The following is a 20,233-nucleotide window of genomic DNA, read 5'->3' as shown; positions in this document are numbered from 1 at the left end:
GGAGACCAATCTGTCTCTTCCACAGATTCAAATGTAATATTACGAAGAGACCAAGCTGCATCAGCGTAATATTGTATACCGGTTTCTCTCAATTTATGCGGTACATGCGTTCCCAGAGAACAGTGCCTAAATCGAATTCACATAAAGCGAACCCATTTTACAATGTAACAAATAGGGATAGGTTCCCATGGTGGTGAGGGAGGGAGCAAGGGAGGGAGTGAAGCTGGGACTATGGAAAGGGCAGGGGGAGGGGTGCTGCTCCCAGGGCTACACAAGGCAGCAAAGCAGAGGGAACAGGATGGCACTTATCCCAGCCCCAGCTGCAGCGGCCCCAGGAGCGGCCTGCGCCAGGGCACAGTGCAACCCAGCAGCTACTGGCAGCTGGCATCAGCCGCTCCCAGGGCTGCTCCAGCATGGACTGAGGTGAGTGCGGACAAGCGGAGCCCCAGGCAGCATGGCACTCACTCCAGCCCCGGCTGCAGTGGCTCTGGGAGTGGCCAGCACCAGCTGCCTGCAGCCACTGGGCTGCACCGTGCCCTGAACCCCAAAGGGCTCTGCCTGTCTCCACTCACCCCAGCTCCTGCTGCAACAGCCCTGGGAGCGGCTGATGCCAGCTGCCTGTAGCCGCTGGGCTGCACCATTCCTGGGTGCAGGCAGCTGGTGTCAGCTGCTCCTGGGGCTGCTCCAGCACAGGCTGGGGTGAGTGCTGTGCCCTGTGCTGCTCAGGGCTCCGCTCGTCCGCACTCACCCCAGCCCGTGCTGGAGTGGCCCTGGGAGCAGCCGACACCAGCTTCCTGCACCAGGGCACGATGCAGGCCAGAAGCAGAGGTGAGTGCAGATAAGTGGAGCCCAGGTGAGTGGGGGACAGGTGGAGTATGGTGCAGCCCAGCAGCTGCAGATAGCTGACGCCAGCTGCTCCCAGGGCTGCTGCAGCCAGGGCTGGGGTGAGTGGGGCCACGGCCCTTTCCCCTCCCCACACAGACTTACCTGCTTGGGCGGGGGGACGCGCGTGTGGGGCATCTATGCTGATCACATAAGAGTGAATCTACCTTGCATATAATGAATTATGGGTCTAAATATGCTCATCGCATAAGAGCGAATTTGCGTATAAAGAACCCACATAAATCAAGGGAAACCTGTGAAAGAGTGCTTAGTATTCAGTGGGCATGTCTACACGTGTGCTTTAATATGCAGTAGTCTATTTTACTGACCTTAAAGCATCATGGCAAAAACTGTGTCAATACACTAATGCACAGTGAAATTAGGCTACTGCGCATTAAACATCACTAAAAATCATGTGCTTTCACTACTGCGCATTAGGGCAGCTTAATGTGCATTTAGTTATTACCTCACATTAGAGGTACTAAATTTAATGCACAGTAGCAAAAGTGCATTAACGAACGTGCAGACATGCCTAGTAACCACAAAATGCCATGCAAATACAAACTAATGATTAAGTCTCTGCTTGAGAGGTGTTGAATGGGATTAGAAGTGAAGTCTTGCCCCTGTTGAACCCATGGGGAGTTTTGCTGTTGGATTTCATCTTCAGATCTGTGTCATGAATGGAGGACTTCATTTCTCAAGCTGCTGGTTAACCTTTGGTAGCACCAAATATTTACCGTTAAAATCTACAGTGTAAAAGCAAGAATAAACCGAGCAATTATAAAAACCCAACTTATTATCCCCAATTACACTGTAGCTGAGACTTAAAATTCCATGGGGTATTAAAAAAAAGAAAGAACCTGGGGGGGGGGAAGGGGAGGAAGGAGTCTGTGAATAACCTTCAGCCACATTATTATTTTAAATGGTAGAATGCCCTGTTTTATCTAGTACACACCTATTCCTGAACAAATATTATATACTGCTCACCTGAAAGTATCTTTAAAGTATTCTTAAAGATTATGGTTTAACAGCTCCTTTACCTATGTTGACCTTGGTGAGTTTTTTTAAATTTTCATTGCTACTCTGTTGTTGAACAATGCTGATGAATTGAACAAGTAATAAAAACACAGAATTCCACAGTTTTCCTGTTCAAAAAAAGGTTATTAGATAGGTCCCTTATAACCATAAGCCAAGCATGAGACAGTACTTAGGAACCTTTCATGCCCTGATTATAATCAATCTTACACAATTTTATTTAAAAGAACTACCTAACTGGACCTAGGTAAAATATCATTAACCCTTTATGAGGACAATTCTCCAGAAAACCCTTGAAGTACCAAAACATTTCATATGTGATTTATGTCTTTCACCTGTGACACTAAAATGGCTCTGACTCCATTCCTTCACCACGGTTTCCCCAGAGATGTGGGCTGCCCTTTGTAAGATTGGAGTGGCTGTGTTGAAAGGAACAGAGGTCAGGTTGGTATTACAACAGTGAAAATAACAAGGGCCCCTGTTGGAATATGGCCACACACCCGTTTTAGTTTTTATTCTGATTGTCTTGTAAAATGGGAACCTTTACACAAGACCCTTGAAAGGTGAACCGTGCTACTGACTTAAGGTGTCCATTGTTGCTTGGTGAGAATGGCTGAGACAGCTTCTATACACAACTCTGGCTAGGGATTATGCAGATAGGGAGGAAGAGATGGGAAAGAAAAATATTGAGAGGGACCTGTAACTATGAGGGTGTCAAGAAAGACAGCACGTAGAGGGAACTAAAAGTTTTCCTGTCCCTTCCTGTTCACCAGTAATTAAATTTGTGAGTTATACGTTGCAATGCACATCATTCTAACATTACCTAAATCTTCCTAAAAACCGTTTAACATCTAACAATATTTACTCCACAGGGCTGCAAAAGCACTCCATCTATCTATTATATATTGAAATAACAACAGCTATTTAGACACTGTAAATGCAAAAAGGGAGCTATCCATACTTTCTTGCTGCAGTCAGTGCTACCTAATGGTTCTTTTTGAACATACGTTATTTTTAGATTTTAAATATCACAGACTTCCTAAATATGGAGAATTCTTTAGTTATACTGGTGCTTTTAGGATGGGAATCCCTAGCTTTTGTTAGGATGAAGGACTTCTTAAAAGAAATGTATTAGTGAAGTAGAATGTTATGGGTCAATGATTTATACGTAAATGAAGAAAACTGACATGACTATGCACCAGTGCTTATATCCACCTTTGTGTCAGTAAAATATGCATTGATCATATCATCTGCATGTATGTGCCTCCTACCAAGACTGCTAAGCTAAGCCAGGTTATTAATAGTTGCTTAGGATTTGGTGTTAGTGGCATATAACTAATTCTGTGTTGCACTTATTGATTGTAAACTTTCTTTGATTCTTCCCCCCATTAATAGTTTTCCATACGAATCTTTATCTCCACTTCCCAGTGGAACTTTCCAATAATCCTGCTTGTGTTCTGTGTGCTAGAGCCCAGCCCAGTAAATGATGATCCAAAATTCCTGAACTGTGATTCACTTTGTGTCCTTCCCAATTTGGACAAGGTCTGAACTAAAATTATTGGAGCAGGAGGACTAAGTGATATGCTCTTTGTATAAGATTTCATTTCAGACCCAACCCTAGCCAAGCAAAGGCTGATACAACCCACTCCTTCCATCTCCAATGCGGAGTGTGCTTCCTTTATGGTAACCCCAAAGGCCACAGTCAGTTCCCACTGCAGTCAATGTCAAAACCTCGTTTGGCTTCAAGGGCCTAGGAAAAAAGGTATTTTTCTTATCTTAGGTCAGCTAACATGTGGCAACCAACATGAGGTAAAATCCTAGTGAAGACAAACAACAGTAGTATAAAAATAGTTTAGCAGGTCAAGGTAAACCTTAGGCTTCCCCCACAATGTTTATCTTCACTTGCTGTTATATGTGGAAGCAACTTTGTTTTTACTGGGATTCTGTATACCTAGCATTAGTTACCTCCCAAGCCAGTCTTTCCTTTCTTCCTAACAGAAGTTCTTGCTTTTACACTGTAGATTTTAAGGGTAAATATTTGGTGCTACCAAAGGTTAACCAGCAGCTTGAGAAATGAAGTCCTCCATTCATGACACAGATCTGAAGATGAAATCCAACAGCAAAACTCCCCATGGGTTCAACAGGGGCAAGACTTCACTTCTAATCCCATTCGACACCTCTCAAGCAGAGACTTAATCATTAGTTTGTATTTGCATGGCATTTTGTGGTTACTAGGCATGTCTGCACGTTCGTTAATGCACTTTTGCTACTGTGCATTAAATTTAGTACCTCTAATGTGAGGTAATAACTAAATGCACATTAAGCTGCCCTAATGCGCAGTAGTGAAAGCACATGATTTTTAGTGATGCTTAATGCTCAGTAGCCTAATTTCACTGTGCATTAGTGTATTGACACAGTTTTTGCCATGATGCTTTAAGGTCAGTAAAATAAACTACCGCACATTAAAGCACATGTGTAGACATGCCCACTGAATACTAAGCACTCTTATACAGGTTTCCCTTAATTTATGTGGGTTCTTTATATGCAAATTTGCTCTTATGTGATGAGGGAGGAGCTGAGTCCATGATTCTAACTTGTTTTTCTGTTAGTGGAGGTCAGTCCATGGCCTTGAACCTAGGGCCTTGTCTGGCATAGCAGCTCATCCCAGTCTACCACCTCCCCAGCAGAACAGTGGGGCAGACATGTGGCCAGACCACTCCACATTCCCATTTTCTGCCACCAGAGTGGCTAGCCAAGGCCAGCTAACTGCTTACCCTTCACGTACAAACTTCTGACCCAGAAGGGAAGTGTCTGTGAAAAAAGGTGCAATCTTTACAGAGGCTGCTGCACCCTTGGATTGTGCTGCTACTGGCTGACAGATTCTCTAGATACCTGATCTGGCTAGCCTCCTGACCTTGCATTCTTCCTAACCTAGCTCTGGCTTGAACTCCTGGATACCTGACCTGGCTAACCTGACCTCATACTATGCCTGACCCTCTGGATCTCTGACTCAGTTCCCTGGACAGATCTCCTATCTTCTGACTTTCTGGCTTCTCCTGACTTTCAGGTTATTCCTGGAACTGGCTACCCATGGCCTGGCATGACAGTGGGAGCACAAGAAAATGCAAGTGTAGTGATACAAGTTATAATTTACAGATACCCTATAATTTAGAAGAGTTGAGAATTGGGAAATGGTCCCTCAGTTACATAGTAGCTGTTAGAGAGAAACCAAGGGTCTGCAGAGGTTGCTTACTGCTCCACAATTAAAAGTTTGTTGTTTAGTTCTTTTCAATCATGTATGCCTGTGTTTATTGAACCCAGTGATCACATGTTGTCAGGAATAGTGAATGAGAAAGAACCTGAAAGAATTAGAGATCCAAACTGAAACAGAAGCTGGAAACTGAGAGCAAGAGGAACAATGAAGCCATGTGGAAAGATAAAAGTAAGTGATCCTTCTGCAGAGTTATAGTCAACGCAAAAGGACAGTTAGTCATGGAAGTTTTGTAACCTCCGTCTTCCCTTCTGCTGTCAGGCAATATAGCAGGGAACTGGAAGGCATTTAGACAAAAGGTCTAAGTGGTACCAAGCAGCCAAAGGGGTAGAAGAGACAAAGCCAAATCATCTGTCTTCTTCCATACTGTTGGGGAGGAAGCCCTAGCTGTTTATAACACCTTTACCTTCAAAATGTGCAGTTAAGTATAATACTATCCACCTCTGAGGAGTAGTGCATGCCAAAAAAGCAATCAGACTATTGAAAAAAACAGATTTTTTTGTGAAGACAAACAATGGGATAAAAGTACATGTATACTGAACTAAAAAAACCTAAGAAATGTCCTTGTAGGAACTTGACAGAATCTCTGATTAGAGATAGGATTATTTGTGGCCTTGCCAACACTTCATCACAAGAAAAGCTATCACATGAGGGAAACTTGTCTCTAGAAAAGACCATCCAAATGCATAGGGCAGCACAAACCAAGAAGGCCCAGGTGGCAGAACTGACCCCCAAAGGGGTTCTCTATATGGTAGGCAGTGCAGTAAGTTTTTTTTGGACACTGGGAGATCCTGGTGTAAAAAAAATCCTGTGGCAGAAAAAGCTGCTGGCCAGGCTCCTTGTGCCCAGATTGCTCCCATTGGAGCCCCAAGAGGCCCCCAGGACCCCAAATAAGGGTGTTGGGGCCAGCCCAGGTGCTGGCCTCAGTCTCTTCTACCTCAACCCAGGGCAATTTGCTATGCGCTCCCCAGGGACAAGTAGAAGCAGCATAGCTATATGCCACTGCTATTTGTCCCCAGGGAAATGCACATGTATGTTCGTCTAGATGTGCCCACAGATACTTACTAAAAGAGCTGCAGAAAAGGGGAAATAGGAAAGTAAATAGTGAAGACTCACTTCAGGGTGATGTGCTAGTAGATGGGCATTAATGGACTTTGGGGTTAATTTTTGTAATTATTGTTGTAATTATTATTATATTGTGGGAAGATGTAGTGATAAAAGTTATAGGTTAGAGAGACTCCCTAATTTAGAAGAGTTGGGAATTGGGAGATGGTCCCTCAGTTAGGTAGTAGCTGTTAGTTAGTCTGTGACCAAGGGTCTGCAGAGGTTGCTGACTGCTCCATAATAAAGTTCATTGTTTAATTTTTTTGATTCACATATGCCTCTGTCTATTGAACAAGTAATCACTATAGCATGTACATGTCCTGTATAATGAAAAAAAGGATCTGATATCATGGATGAGGAACTAAAGTATACAAGCAGCAGTGGTAGTGGCTAAAGAGGCATTAAGAAAATATTAAGAAAATAAGAGTGAATAAATAATATGATGTATACACATTACAACAATAGAACTATTTACATGAAGGATTAAAGCCACACACATTTTTTAATTTACTGATAAAAGAATCAGGTGTGTAAAATGTACAGTATACAGTACAAATGAATTAACTGAATAATAACTGAACTTAATAATTAACTGAAACATAAGGAAGAGAAAGGTTCCTCTGATAGATTAGTGGTATACCAAAAAGTCACACTGGAAAAAACTATTGACGTGACAAGGTTGAGGATAATTTTTTTTATACAGATGGTAGACAGATGTAGAAGGATGCAGACAGTTTGAAAGTCTAGCACAAAGCAACAAAAATGGTTAGGGGCCTCAGAAGTAAGACTTATGAGGAAAAGCTGAAAGAACTAGGGTTATTTAGTTTGAAGAAAAGAAGACTGAGAAGGGATTTGATAAGAATCTTTAAATACCTGAAGGGTGATTACAGAGAGAATGGAGATTTGCTTTTCTTTGTGGCTGTAGGGAACAGGACTAAGAGCAATGGCCTTAGGTTGCAGCAGGGGACATTCAGACAAAAACTTTCTGACTATGAAAGTGACTAAGCAGGGGAACAGGCTACCTATAGAAATTGTGGACTCTCCATCCTTGGAAGTTTTCAAGAACAAGTTAGACAAACACTTGGCTGGGATGGTTTAATTAAAGATGATGCTGTCTTGAGCAGGGGTCTGGACCAGATGACCAAGCATGGTCCCTTCCAGCCATACTTTCCTATGATCCTAACGTCTGCTTGCTATATGTCTCATAATGAAGCCAGGGATGGCCACAGGTCATATTCAATCAGAGTGTAGTTTCAAAGGGTGCTGCCTATTTATCTTTCTCTAGAAAAGTATTCTTATTTTTCAGAACACTTTGTGAGAGACGGGAACAATTTTCTTTGGAACAACTCCAACAGGATGGGTGCGAGAATCTTTCTTCTGTGTGTGAAGATACTGCACTGCCTTATGCTCTGTTATATGTATTGTGTTACTGCAGTGAGTAGTAGTTTACAGCTGTGTAGCTGTGCATATTGCTTAACCATTATATTTAGCTGCCAGTTGTGGCCTGTTTGTGTCTGAAGTCTTCTACAATGAAACGCAAATCTTAAAAATGTTGCCAGGAGATTTTTGCTTTCAGATCTTTCATTTCACTTGGGAGATGTTTCATTTCACATATAACAGGGTCACTCCCTATGGACTACACAGCTGAGAAGACTCATTATTGTCAAGTTTTCTGGAATAGTACACATGCTCAATTTTTTTCCCTTCAGATCCACCTGTTTCCAATAATGTCAAAGAATCAGTATGGATTTGAGGGGTTTTTTTTGGTTAATTCCATCTGTATTTAGCCAAACCACACCCCTTATGGAGTCTCTGCCAATGCTAATGTAGAAGATGTGCAGATGAGCAGCTCTGTTCTTCAGAAATAGCAATACAATGTTGATTAATCCTCAATTAAGTAAAGCAGCTGCTGTCAGCCCCTTCAACATATAAAAAATTATAGGTATCCACAATGCAGGGCGATCCAAAGCACCTGCTGGTCCCTAGCATAACAAACCCTCTTGTTCTTAGCAAACAGCCTACAGAACAAATGGAAAGATGATGAAGCAACTTAACTGTCTAGAACTTATAGACCACTGACAAAACAACAAAATGAAAGACAGGAGGATCTTTTCTTCTTGTCCTTCACTCACTTACAGTGGTCACTTTTTATTAGTGAATTAACAGAGACTTACTTTTGCAGGCATCTGGAGCCGAGAAAGGCCTTCTGAGATCTCGGTAAAAGCCTGGCTTGCAACGTTGGCAGTGCTGTCCTTCTGTGTTGTGCTGACAGTTATCACAGACTCCACCGCTGTGATTCCCTGATGCTAGCCACACACCCACATCAAAGTGACATGTGTCAGCATGTCCATTACATTTACATGCTAGGATCAAGCCAAAGGAAAAAAAAGGTTCATTACAAAAAGGAAAGGTGGCGACATGTAGAAAAATTCAATGCAAATGCTGGAAAACAAGTAGCTGGAACAGCAAAGAAAATCAAATGTATGTATCAATGCACTGTTAGTGAAATGCTAGTGCTGATATAACTAATTATTTGAGAATCATCCAGATAAAATGGATGCTCTGTTAGGAGGCCATTTATGAGTCCTGATCTTGAGTCAATGCATTAGGTATTAATAAACATGCAACAGTTTGCTTTTGTATTTTCTCTCTTTGGTGAGGTCCTTTAACCTAACAGAACGAACATTTATTTTAACTTAATTTGACTCTACTCAGGGTCAGAAGATGTGATTTTGAATCTTACAGAAAGTTATATAATCAAAATAAATGGGCTCTGGCATACACTGAAGATCATTGCCAATAAAAAATAAAATGCAAAAACTCATTTGGGGGAGAATATGATAAATACAAGAGCAACTGAGAAACTGAGGGTGAGGATGGTAACTTGGCAGAAGATTAAAAAAATCCTGTAGTTTAAAGCATGAAGCTTGCACATACACCTGTTCTGAGTTTTCTGGCAATTGTTCAATATTACTAAATAAAACACAAATTTCTTTCAGTTCACCCCTCTACCCACCACTCCAGCACATTTAAGTCTGTCCTAAGTTTTCTCCAGGGCCAGGCAAAGTGGGTCCTACACCATGAACAGTGGCAAATCTGAGCTGTTTCAGACAGGGGGAAGTACAGGCATTCTAGAGAGCCCTATGGCCCTTCTGGAAAATACCCTACATATATAATATTAACCATTAGAGAAATAGACTTTGAGTCCTACAGTGTCCGCACTACAGTTAAGGTGCAACTGCAGTAGGACAGAGGTCAACCTATCTGCAGCCCATCCTAGAAGCACGGACAAAACATGAGGGCTGGGTTTGCAGCCCACCCTGAGCTCCATGCTGCTGCAGCAACACTGCTATACATACCCCAGCTAGACAAGTGGAATCTTTCAACTGTGTCCATGTAAGCTATAGGCACACCTTTGGCTGCATTGTGGTAATCCCCTAAGACACCTTGGGGGACAGAGCTGCTTCCATGGTTTAACCATGCAGTGTGTGGTGATCTTGATTTGCTACTGTCTGTCATCCTGCTGTTTACTGTCTTTCTGAAGCATACAGGGAAGGTATGCAGTAAGGCATTTTATTTATGCTGACGGCCCCGAGGCACTTTTAATTACTTACATCGGCACTCTCTCGGGGCTCCGGTTTTGCCATTTGCAGCCTGCCAGGGCTGGTCATTGTAGAGTGGAGCGCAGTGCTGACAGTGGAGGCCTGCTGTATTGTGCTTACACATGCACTTTCCATGGACCTAGTAGAAGGAAGGAGAACCACGATAATTCACAACAAAGACTTCAATCCATTTGGGGTAAGAGTTTTTATTTGTGCTTATACAGCTCCACCTACAATGGAACCCAATGCTGAGAAGGATACCTGAGGACTACTGCAAACAGCAAATCACTGTTAAACAACTGATAAAAAGAAAAGGGGTTGTGTAGCATCTGCTACTAGATCCATTAGCTTGGATGTAGTCAATAGGTAAATAGTTTGTAGGTATGCTTTCAGCTGTGTGTGCGTGCACACGTAAACACATACTGCATAATCACATCACATGCTGTTGTGATTTTCATAGGTTTTTGGCTGTGAACCAGATTTCCAGTGGAGACTAGGTGAAGCCAAAATCCAGCCATCTTTAGGAAACACCACAGAATCTTCCTCTTCAAAAAGAGAAAGAAAAATTCCACCCCAGCAAGAATCACACTAACAGTGATACTCCATCTATAGACCCACCCACCTCCAAAATGAGGGAAAAAATAAAAATAACTCTTTTAAAAAAGAAATAATAGTCCTAAGACAAACCTATTTACTGACTCAAGTATGGAACATACCCTAAGCATAGTTTTTACTCCCAAAAAAGTGAAAAGAGGGAGAGAAGGTATGAAGTTCACTAGGAACTATTGCAAGTGATTTATGTGGCAGGTGAGCAGATAACATAGTGATGGGCAGGAGTATAAAACTCTCAAGACTGACAGACATACAGAAGGATGGATAATTGATATGTACAATCATTTTGGTAGCATATTCTCTCTGTAGCCCTTGGTTATCATAAATACCAGTCATAAGCATAAATACATAGTTAGGTCCAGATCTTCAGCCCTTCTGATTGCTCTGTATCACTCCAGTGGTGGATAACAACCAGAAAACTTAGGTAATGACTGTAAAGGCAACAAAGCCAGCTCTGTATTAACTGCCCTTCTGCTCTCATGGTGGTCTGGTTCCCGAGATGACAGGGACAACTTATGTGCAGCCCTGAATCTGGTGTCTAAACTCAAGAATGGGCACGAGCTCAGACACATGCCCTGTGCCTAATGCTTGTATTGACTACCTGTAGGCCTCTCCCTGTTCAGTATCTAGGCACTCTGATTCGATCTTTGGAGGCACTCAGTTCTCTCCATTGTCTCTATGTGGAGCCTAAGCACCCAATCCTGTCAAATTGGATCATCTTAGGGGTAAGGCATCTAATTTTAAGTTTTGCAATGCCTAAGTGGAGATGCTAATTTAAATCACTTGAATTTTCATTAGCAAGGGACATTCTAAACGTTAAGGGCTAAATTATTTGCTGATGTATCCCTATGGAAATTGATGCTAACACCAGTGCAGAATCTGACCACATGGATCTTCAATATGACTGAGAGCTACTAAATTGCACATGCATACCCCAGCACCACTGACGACCCTTTCTACCTTCGAACCAGATGCCACACAAGAGACAGCAGTCTCATCACTACCATCTTCCTTCTGGGTTCTCAATGTTTAGCTCATCCTGAGCTCTCCATAGGAGCCTAGCAGGGGAGCACTGCTGAAGTATACAAGCCAGTTCTGAGTTTCACTGTTCGAGACAAAATCAGCACTTTCAGCAGCTTCAAGCCTCAGCCATGACCAGACTTCCAGACCTTAGATCTGTGCAAACCCGTCCATGCCTGGGATGTTTCTAGCACTGTGTTATCTTAAGTGTCCATTCACCAGTCTAGAGAAGTATTGTTTGTCAACACTTCGTGGAGGAGATGCATGCGACAATACAACAGAACTATCAACTGAAACAGGGAACTGTTAATAGTTAAATCTTATTGCAGTAAAAGAAATATAGCAAATATTTGACCACTTTCTTAAATCCATTGTAGTAAGAGGGTTGAGTAGTTGTATGGTTGGATATTTTTGTTGAGTTAGTGTTTCACTGGAAACTGAGAAGAGGACATTTTTAAATGTAATTGTCCTGACCAAAGACAGGCTGTTCACTGGTCCCCAATCTTTGTTGGGTTCCATATTTAAGTATTTTTCTAGGGTGAGCTGGGTTCATCTAGGTTTTAAATGTTGAAATTGCAATAAACATAAAATACATTATTACTTCAACACTTTTGTGAGATGGATAAGTATTTTCTCCCATCTATTTAATGAAGATAGTGAGGCAAATTGACTAGTGATGCCAAAGCCCACTGAAGGCCCTTAGGGTCAGGTTATGATAAACTTACAGTAAGAAGTAACTCAGTAGGAATACTTAGGGAGTGAGAAAAAGTTCTATGTGAGGATAACACCTTCTAGGCCTAAATGATTTGCCCAAGACCACTAAGGGAAATCAGTAGCCAGAATCAAGACTGCAGCTTAAGAATGACTGATCTCAGGCAGCGCTCAGTTGACTATATCAAGCCTCTTTCTGCAGACTGCACCTTAGTTTTAATTTTACTAAATTGACAGTGGCATTCAATGGTGATACTTTTTCTGTACAGAAGATATGACAGTTGCAAGTCTAGGTTAGTTCAAGAGCAGCCTGTTCTGTGGAATCTTTTTTGTAGGGTTTCTTTCAATAAATATTGCTGTCATCTCAGATGCTGCAGTACAGGCCAGGTGAACTGTAAGAGGCTGCAGGTGTTCCTGGCTGACCTCTGATTTATGTGAGGCAACTTCATCAATCATCCCTGAGTAACATAAAACAGTGCTGATGATCGTGCTGTTATAAGCAATATGGAGCTTTTGGAGTGCTTCTGAGTTTCTCCCTGATGAAAATTGGTAAAGGCTTCCTGGGGTATCAACTGAGTCAATCATGCAGAAGTTTGCTTTGTTTTGTTTTTAAATAAAAATGTACTGAGAGCGCCAATATGAAAATCAATGTAAAACAATGTTCAAAGCACTTCAAATGAGATTCCTTCATAAGACAGGATCCAACTGCTACCCCAGCTCACATAATCATTTCAGTGGTTTCTGCTTGTTAAAAGTGAGAGTTGAACAATAGCTTATTACCTGGCTTCTCTCCACCAGCTATGCTGAAAACTGTGCAGAATGGAAGCTAATTTAGTTAACAAGCTAGCTCAGTTTATACGAATTAAATTGAAAAACTACAGTCATCAGCCCACTTTGGGCAGCTTTGTACTGCTTTACTCAAAAGCCAGCTTCACTGGCTAGCTGCACCTGGTTTTACAGCTGGTATTGCAGTAGCAACACACACCAGCCAAAGTGTCCTTGAGAATCTGGCCTAAGATCTAGATATGCTCTTAATTACTATTGTAAGATGTACCTTAAACTCTGTTTCATTTGTGCTTGTATAAGTGTGCTCCTTCTACCTATACTGTTTGTCACTGGGACCTGCAGTAAAAACAGATTCTGGGAGGAAAAATGTACAAGTAAACATAGGACTATGGCATAATCCTGAAATAAACTAAACAGAAAAGAGCTTTGAACACACTGTACACAACTCGTACTTGGAATGCCTGCCCCCACACACAAACATGCAAGCGAGCTTTATGTACATAGTGTTCATCTCAAAAGTGCCTGCCTGTGTTATTTACTAAGCCCACCTTCATCAAGTAGTCATATCTATTGCTTGACAGGGAGTTTAACAAATTGATGACATTTCTGTTGATAGGTGTATATGTGATTTTTTTGTTCATCACTTAGTTGTAAATAGCTTGTCATAGCTCTGGACCATATTTGTGTGAAACAAATACTTGAGGATGTCCTATGGTGTTCCCAACATGACTTGTATCAACATTTCCCACCACAGCAGGGTTGACCACACTTACAGAGTGGCCATCATAGAGGACATTCTGGTTTCTCTTTCTTCAAGAGAAAAATAGAGGACATCAAAGGTTTCATATCAATAGAGGACAGAGGACAACAAGACTGTCCTCTATGATGGTCACCCTACTATGCATCCCCCTGCTTTAGCTACCACCACCAAGTCTCCGATCAGCTGAGGCTAATCAGCAGCAGTTGGTTGCAGGGAGAACTGGTGGCAAATCAATGGCCATGATGCACACAGACCCTCCTCTCACTCAGAAACCTTTTGCACCCCTTCAGGAGGGCATACCCCACTGATTTATACAATTCAAGGGGGATGGAGCCACCCAATCCATGAATGTATGCATTTGGTGGGGGAAAAGCAAAAGGGAGCTGGGGAGAGATAACTGTGTATTCCATAGCTAAAGGACCTGCGTCTCCTGGATCAAGATTGGGCTTTTAGCATGAGCGTGCAGGACTTTTGCAGCCATACCACCACAACTTGTCTGACTGTCCATTGTCAAGCTAGTGCATAGAGCTTTACAAACACATACTGTAGGAGAATCACTTATTTAGAGATAAGTTGTAGCTTGGACCTCACACCTATGCAAGACAGGCAGGTGTAAGACACTCTCTAAGACCCTCTCTACCCAAAAGAATTTGTGTGCTCACTTCTCTCAATCAGGAAGGTAGAGTATGGGTGGGGAATGAGTGCAGCTTAGCTCCACATACTTTACCTGTAGGCCAGAACATTTGAGCTGGTACGTGAGGCATAATAATTCACTGTCAGTCCTTGCTTCTCTTCCAGAGCAAGAAGGAGACAGGGAAAGAGTTGTGTTAGAGATGTGCAGCATTCTCTTGTTGGACTGCTGCAGGGGTACATACCTTGCTCAGAGATGTGCTTAAACCAGGGGTGGGCAAAATGTGGCCCACCAGGCCATTCTATCTGGCTTGCAGGGCCCCTAAAAAATTTAGAAAATTAATATTTATCTGCCTTTGGCTGCCCGTCATGTGGCCCTCAATAGCTTGGCAAAACTCAGTAAGTGGCCCTCCACCCAAAGTAATCGCCCACCCCTGGCTTAAACCCATAGCCCAGTCCTTCTAGATCAGTTCTTTCCTTGCCATTAGCCATACAAAAGAGATATGTGGTAAATCAATCAGCCACCAATGAATGAAAAGTAAATCATAACAATGGAACTAAACAGCAGTGACAAATATTGCAAAGATTCACATGCTCATGAATTTCAGAGAGATCCTGGACTGCCGCAATGAAAAGGACAAGTGGACTTAAAGCATAGCACCCATAAAATTGCATATATTAGTATTTTATAATATTACAGTGTATTGAGTTAATACAAAGAAAGAAGGGTCAGAGATAAAGAGTGAGGCTCTAGTGTCCCATTAACCAAATACTTATCCATTAATATGGCTTATATAGTGAGAATGTAAACTACTGAATAACTTTGCACTGAACATCTTAATCTATACTTGAACTCTTATCGAGAAACTATGGGCAATCATAAAATAAAGATAGGGATGGTAAAGAGAGACTGGTGTGGTTAGAGTGATAAATAGACCTTGGTTTAGAAGTTTTTCTGAATGACTCCAGTAGACACATTCCTTGCTCTAATTATGCTTACACTACGTTTTAAGGGAGCATTCAATGTTTAGCATAAGCAGTAAATGATCAGGGCTACCAGCATGTGTGAGAACAATTTATACAGTAAGGATGACACCACTTTTTTTATGAGCTTTCAGATGTTCCAGTGATCAGTACCCTATCAATGCCAGATTCTGAGTGGCAGCCACTACTTAGATACAGTGGAGGCAATGTGGGGGAGTAAAATTTCCTGCATTACTGTTTTCGACATGGTTGTCTTATCTGGTAAGCTTTACAATGAAGAATTCAAAAAAAGAAAAATTACTGGGGTAGGGAGAGTGGTGGTGCCATCCTTTGTGGTAGGATTATTTCTCACTAATCCATGACTGCAATTATGGAGAGAGGAAAAGTCCTGCTTATGCATCTGATTAATTATATATGGAAGTTTTTAAAAATATATAATGGAACTCCTTCTGCTGCCTGATTTGTTCACTGTCCAAGATGGGGAGAAGCATTTTTTATTAGAGATCTTCTGCCTTTTAACTATCCCTGATTTTAAGTCTGTGTGGTCCTGGACAACGATAGCATGCACATTCACGTAGGCAGGTGGGAGTCAGAGTTCCTAGTGCTGATCAGCTGCTCACAGCCAGGAATAGAAATGACACATGCTCAGAGAGGGAGAACAAAGCTGTGGACAGGATCAAAGACAAAGCACTGGTCCTCAGCTCTGTACTGACAGAGGGGGAACCCTTTTTCAGGACTGTGGTGACCTTCCAAAACAGTGACAAGAACGAGGATCACAGAGGAATTCTTCTGTCTCTTCCAGAGAGACAGAATGGGGATGAACAGTGGGAGAAAGGAAACAAAAAGGGAATGGGGAAAAGAATAGAAAGACCAAGGAATGGAACTGCTATTCCAGCCAGGCTGCTGCTGTGCCTGTTTCTCAGAACTAACCAGGAAACACCAGGTCCTGGTGAGTGTATTTGTTATCTCAGATGACAGAAAAGGTTGGGATGTATACTGGCCTGAGCCACCTGTGCAACTCAATGGACCAATACTATCAGCTCCTCCAATGTGGCAAAGTGCACTAGAAAACCTACCCTTAGCTCTGTAGCTGAAAAGCCTTTCCTAATACCAACATAAAAATATCTTCCTTTCTAAGACTCGTATTGGGTGCTTCAGTCCTGACTTTGCCCTGTACCCTAAATAATTTATTTCTTCTCAGTGGGTCATTTTTTCCCTTCCTTCAAACATTTCCTTACCACAAACACATTGTTACGCAGTCTCCATTTTCAAGACTTATCATAATTAACTCAATAAGCATCTTCCTAAAATTTTCCCTCCAAAATCCAGATTAGTTTTGCAGGCTCCACTCCCTGTTTATATCTTATTCGAACCAGGAATGCTACTCTTCAAAACCCACTTGGTTCACTGGACAGTGGAAACTGTTATTATTTGACTGCTGTTTGATGGCCTGTGCAATACAAGTTTGGTTAACTCTATCTAATTTTGCATGCCTTTAATTTTCCACTTCACAAAAACACTCCCACAAGTGCACTTATTATCTCATTGGTAATTTCAGGTATAAGGCCAAGGGCTGATGGGCACAAAGACTATTACTATAATAGAGAGTGTCTTGCAGGTGAGGACAACAGTGTGGAGAAAACTGCACTGTACTGTGTTTATTTTGTTCATAAGCAGAGGATTCTAGTCTTCAGAGGGAAGATTTTTAAAGATAATTAGGTGCGTAATTCTTGTATGTCTGAAAGACCCCAGTCAAGATAAAGATCCCATTATATAGTGCCTAATGCAAACACATAATAGCAGAAAACTGTCTAAATAGATTAAATAGGCAATGCATGGAAAAGCAAGCAGTCTTTAACAGACTACCTCTTTAAATTGTCTGGTACATTTTTAAAAAGGGAGATAAATCTGACTGGAAACTATGGAGTTATTGCCCTCCTTTCCATTGCTGGGAAGATCCTCACTCAAATTCTGCTGAACCAACTGCTCCCTCTTGTTGAGGAAATCCTTCCTAAGCTCAGTGTGGCTTCAGACCATTGAGAAACACCATAGGCATGATTTCTGCATCCTGGCAGATCCAGGAAAAGTGCAGAGAACACCACCAGGAACTGTATATGGCCTTTATTGACTTAACCAAAGCCTTTGACTGTTAATTGTAAGGCTCTATGGAAGATCCTATCAAAGTTTGGCTGCCCAGGGTAATTTATCACCATCCTAAGACTTCTTCATGACCAGATGACTGCCTCCATCCTCCGCTATGGAGCTCTTTGCCATTTGAAATGGTGTCAAGCAAGGCTACATGATTGCACCATTTTTGTCTTCCATCTTTCTTGCAGTCATCAAGATGCCCTTCTGTGACCATCTGCCACATGGCATTGGCATCAAGTACAGGATGGACAGGAACCTTTTCAATCTCTCCCACCTCTGTGCCAAAACCAAAGTAAGTTTAGCCTCAATTGTGAAACTTCAGTATGCCCATGATTGTGCTGTCATTGCATGTATGGAGGAGGACCAACAAATGGCTGTTAACTGCTTCTCTCAAGCTTACCAGTGCCTGGGATTGACCCTTAACATCAGAAAAACAAAGGTGCTTCTCCAGCCTGCTCTGGGCCCATCAGCTCCCTTGATAAAGTTCCTCATTACTGACAGAAGCTGGAGAATGTTGAATACTTTGCATACCTCAGCAGCCATCTCTCAAAGAAGGCCAACATCAATGAGGCTATCCAGTTTAGGATTTGATGTGGCCAGCTCTGCCTTTGGAAAACTGAATCATCATGTGTTCAATGATCACGACGTCAGGACTTGTACAAAGCTCCTGCTATATAAGTCTGTGGTAATCCCAACTCTTCTCTATGGCTGTGAAGCGTGGGTGACCTCCAGGAACCACCTGAAAAGCCTGGAATGCTGTTACTAGTGCTGCCTCTGGAAGATCCTTGGCATAAAGTGGAAGGACTGTCGCACAAATGCTAGTTTCCTCACCAACACTAACACCACCAGTATGAAAGCATTGATTATTCAACATCAGCTGTGGTGGACAGTGCACTGTGTACATGCCTGATATATATTTACCAAAACAACTGCTATACTCCCAGCTCTGCCAAGGACAAAGGACACGTGGGGGCCAGAGGAAACATTTCAAGGACACCTTCAAGGCAAACATTAAGAAATGTGGCATTAACGCCACAAATTGGGAAAACTAGCCTGGAACAGGGCTACATGGCAATGCCTTGTGAGAGAAGCTACATTCTACTTTGAGGAAAACCGTTTTGCCCTGGAGGCAGAAACATGACAAATGGAAGGAAAAGAAACAAGACAGAACTCCATGGTCCAACGCTCCCTTTAACCACTACCTGTGGCATTTGCCAGAGAGTCTACTGTTGTGGCCATCAATGGACTCATTTACAGCCCTTTACTTGATCCGTGGGAGTGATCATTCTCAACTGTGAGGGATCACTGCTGCCACCGACAACTCTATAACCTGACTTTTTTCCCTGAAATCAATGGGAGTCAAGCTCTCTCAGCTCTAAAAATCTTGCCTCATGTCCCTCTATCTGCCCTCTCCCTATAGCAGTAGAATCAGTAACAAAAAACTGTACTCTCTTAATTCCTCTCCAAAATTCAGCTCAGTGAAGAAAACCTTTACATTGTTCCAGATTTGGCCTTCAAGATTCTTATGCGGTGGAGGACGAGGAGGTAAGTATCAGCCAAGTTTGGGTTGACAGCTCAAAAGGCAGACAGATATTTTATCATGAAGGTATATTTTAATGCTTAAAAACTGAAAAAAGAAAAAAGGACAAGAGGAGGACAGTGAAGTAGAGGAAAGAGTGGTAGAGGAACAGGAATAGTTACAGGCTTAGTCTAAGATCCCCTAGTGCCAATATCATAGTTTCATAGTTTCTAGGGTTGGAAGGGACCTGAGTAGATCATCTAGTCTGACCCCCTGCCATGGCAGGAAAGATTACTGGGGTCAAACGACTCCAGCAAGGTGTTCATCTAACCTCCTCTTAAAGACCCCCAGGGTAGGGGCCAGCACCACTTCTCTTGGAAGTTGGTTCCAGATCCTAGCCTCCCTGACCGTGAAGTAGTGCGTCCTGATATCTAGCTTAAATCTACCCTCTTCCAGCTTGTGACCGTTATTCCTGGTCACTCCTGGCAGTGCTCGGGGGAACAGAGACTTCCCCAGTGCCTGCTGATCCCCCCTGACTAGTTTGTAACAGGCCACTAGATGCCCCCTCAGTCTTCTCTTCTGGAGGCTGAACAGGTTCAGGTCCCGTAGCCTCTCCTCATAAAGCCTGCCCTGCTGCCCCCTGATCATACCAGTGGCCCTCCTCTGGACCCTCTCTATGTTGTCCACATCCCTCTTGAAGTGCGGCACCCAGAACTGGACGCAGTACTCCAGCTGCGGCCTGACCAGTGCCACATAGAGGGGGAGGATCACCTCCTTGGACCTGCTTGAGATGCATCTGTGGATGCATGACAAGGTACGATTGGCCTTCCTGACTGCTTCCCCACACTGCCGACCCATGTTCATCTTGGAATCAATGATGACTCCAAGATCCTTTTCTGCCACTGTACTGACGAGAAGGGAGTTCCCTAGCCTGTAGGTATGGTGCCGATTGTTCCTCCCCAGGTGCATCACTTTGCACTTGTCAGTGCTGAGTCCCATCCTGTTCTCATCTGCCCACCCTGGTAACCTGTCTAGGTCCGATTGTAGCCTATTGCTCCCCTCTAGAGTGCCCATATCCCCCCACATCTTAGTGTCATCAGCAAATTTGAACAGGGTGCTTTTTACCCCCTCGTCCAAGTCACTGATGAAGATGTTGAACAGTGCGGGCC

The 20,233-nt window shown here is 42.7% G+C and overlaps 1 protein-coding gene across 1 annotated transcript in view; it reads right to left on the bottom strand.

Moving 5' to 3' along the window:
* The window catches only part of NTN4 (netrin 4), a 106,883-nt gene that overhangs the window by 27,345 nt on the left and 59,305 nt on the right, over positions 1 to 20,233 (bottom strand). Inside the window, exons 4-5 of the mRNA XM_019515058.1 lie at positions 9,907 to 10,033; positions 8,467 to 8,655 (exon numbers count right to left, since the gene is read on the bottom strand). Of these exons, the coding sequence (XP_019370603.1) occupies positions 8,467 to 8,655; positions 9,907 to 10,033 (316 nt within the window). The remainder of the gene's footprint in view (positions 1 to 8,466; positions 8,656 to 9,906; positions 10,034 to 20,233) is intronic.

Source organism: Gavialis gangeticus, unplaced genomic scaffold, assembly GCF_001723915.1.
Source record: "Gavialis gangeticus isolate Ggan-Ray unplaced genomic scaffold, GavGan_comp1, whole genome shotgun sequence".
Lineage (NCBI taxonomy): Eukaryota > Metazoa > Chordata > Crocodylia > Gavialidae > Gavialis > Gavialis gangeticus.
The sequence above is the reverse complement of the archived record's forward strand: the minus strand, read 5'-3'. Positions and strand labels throughout refer to the sequence as shown.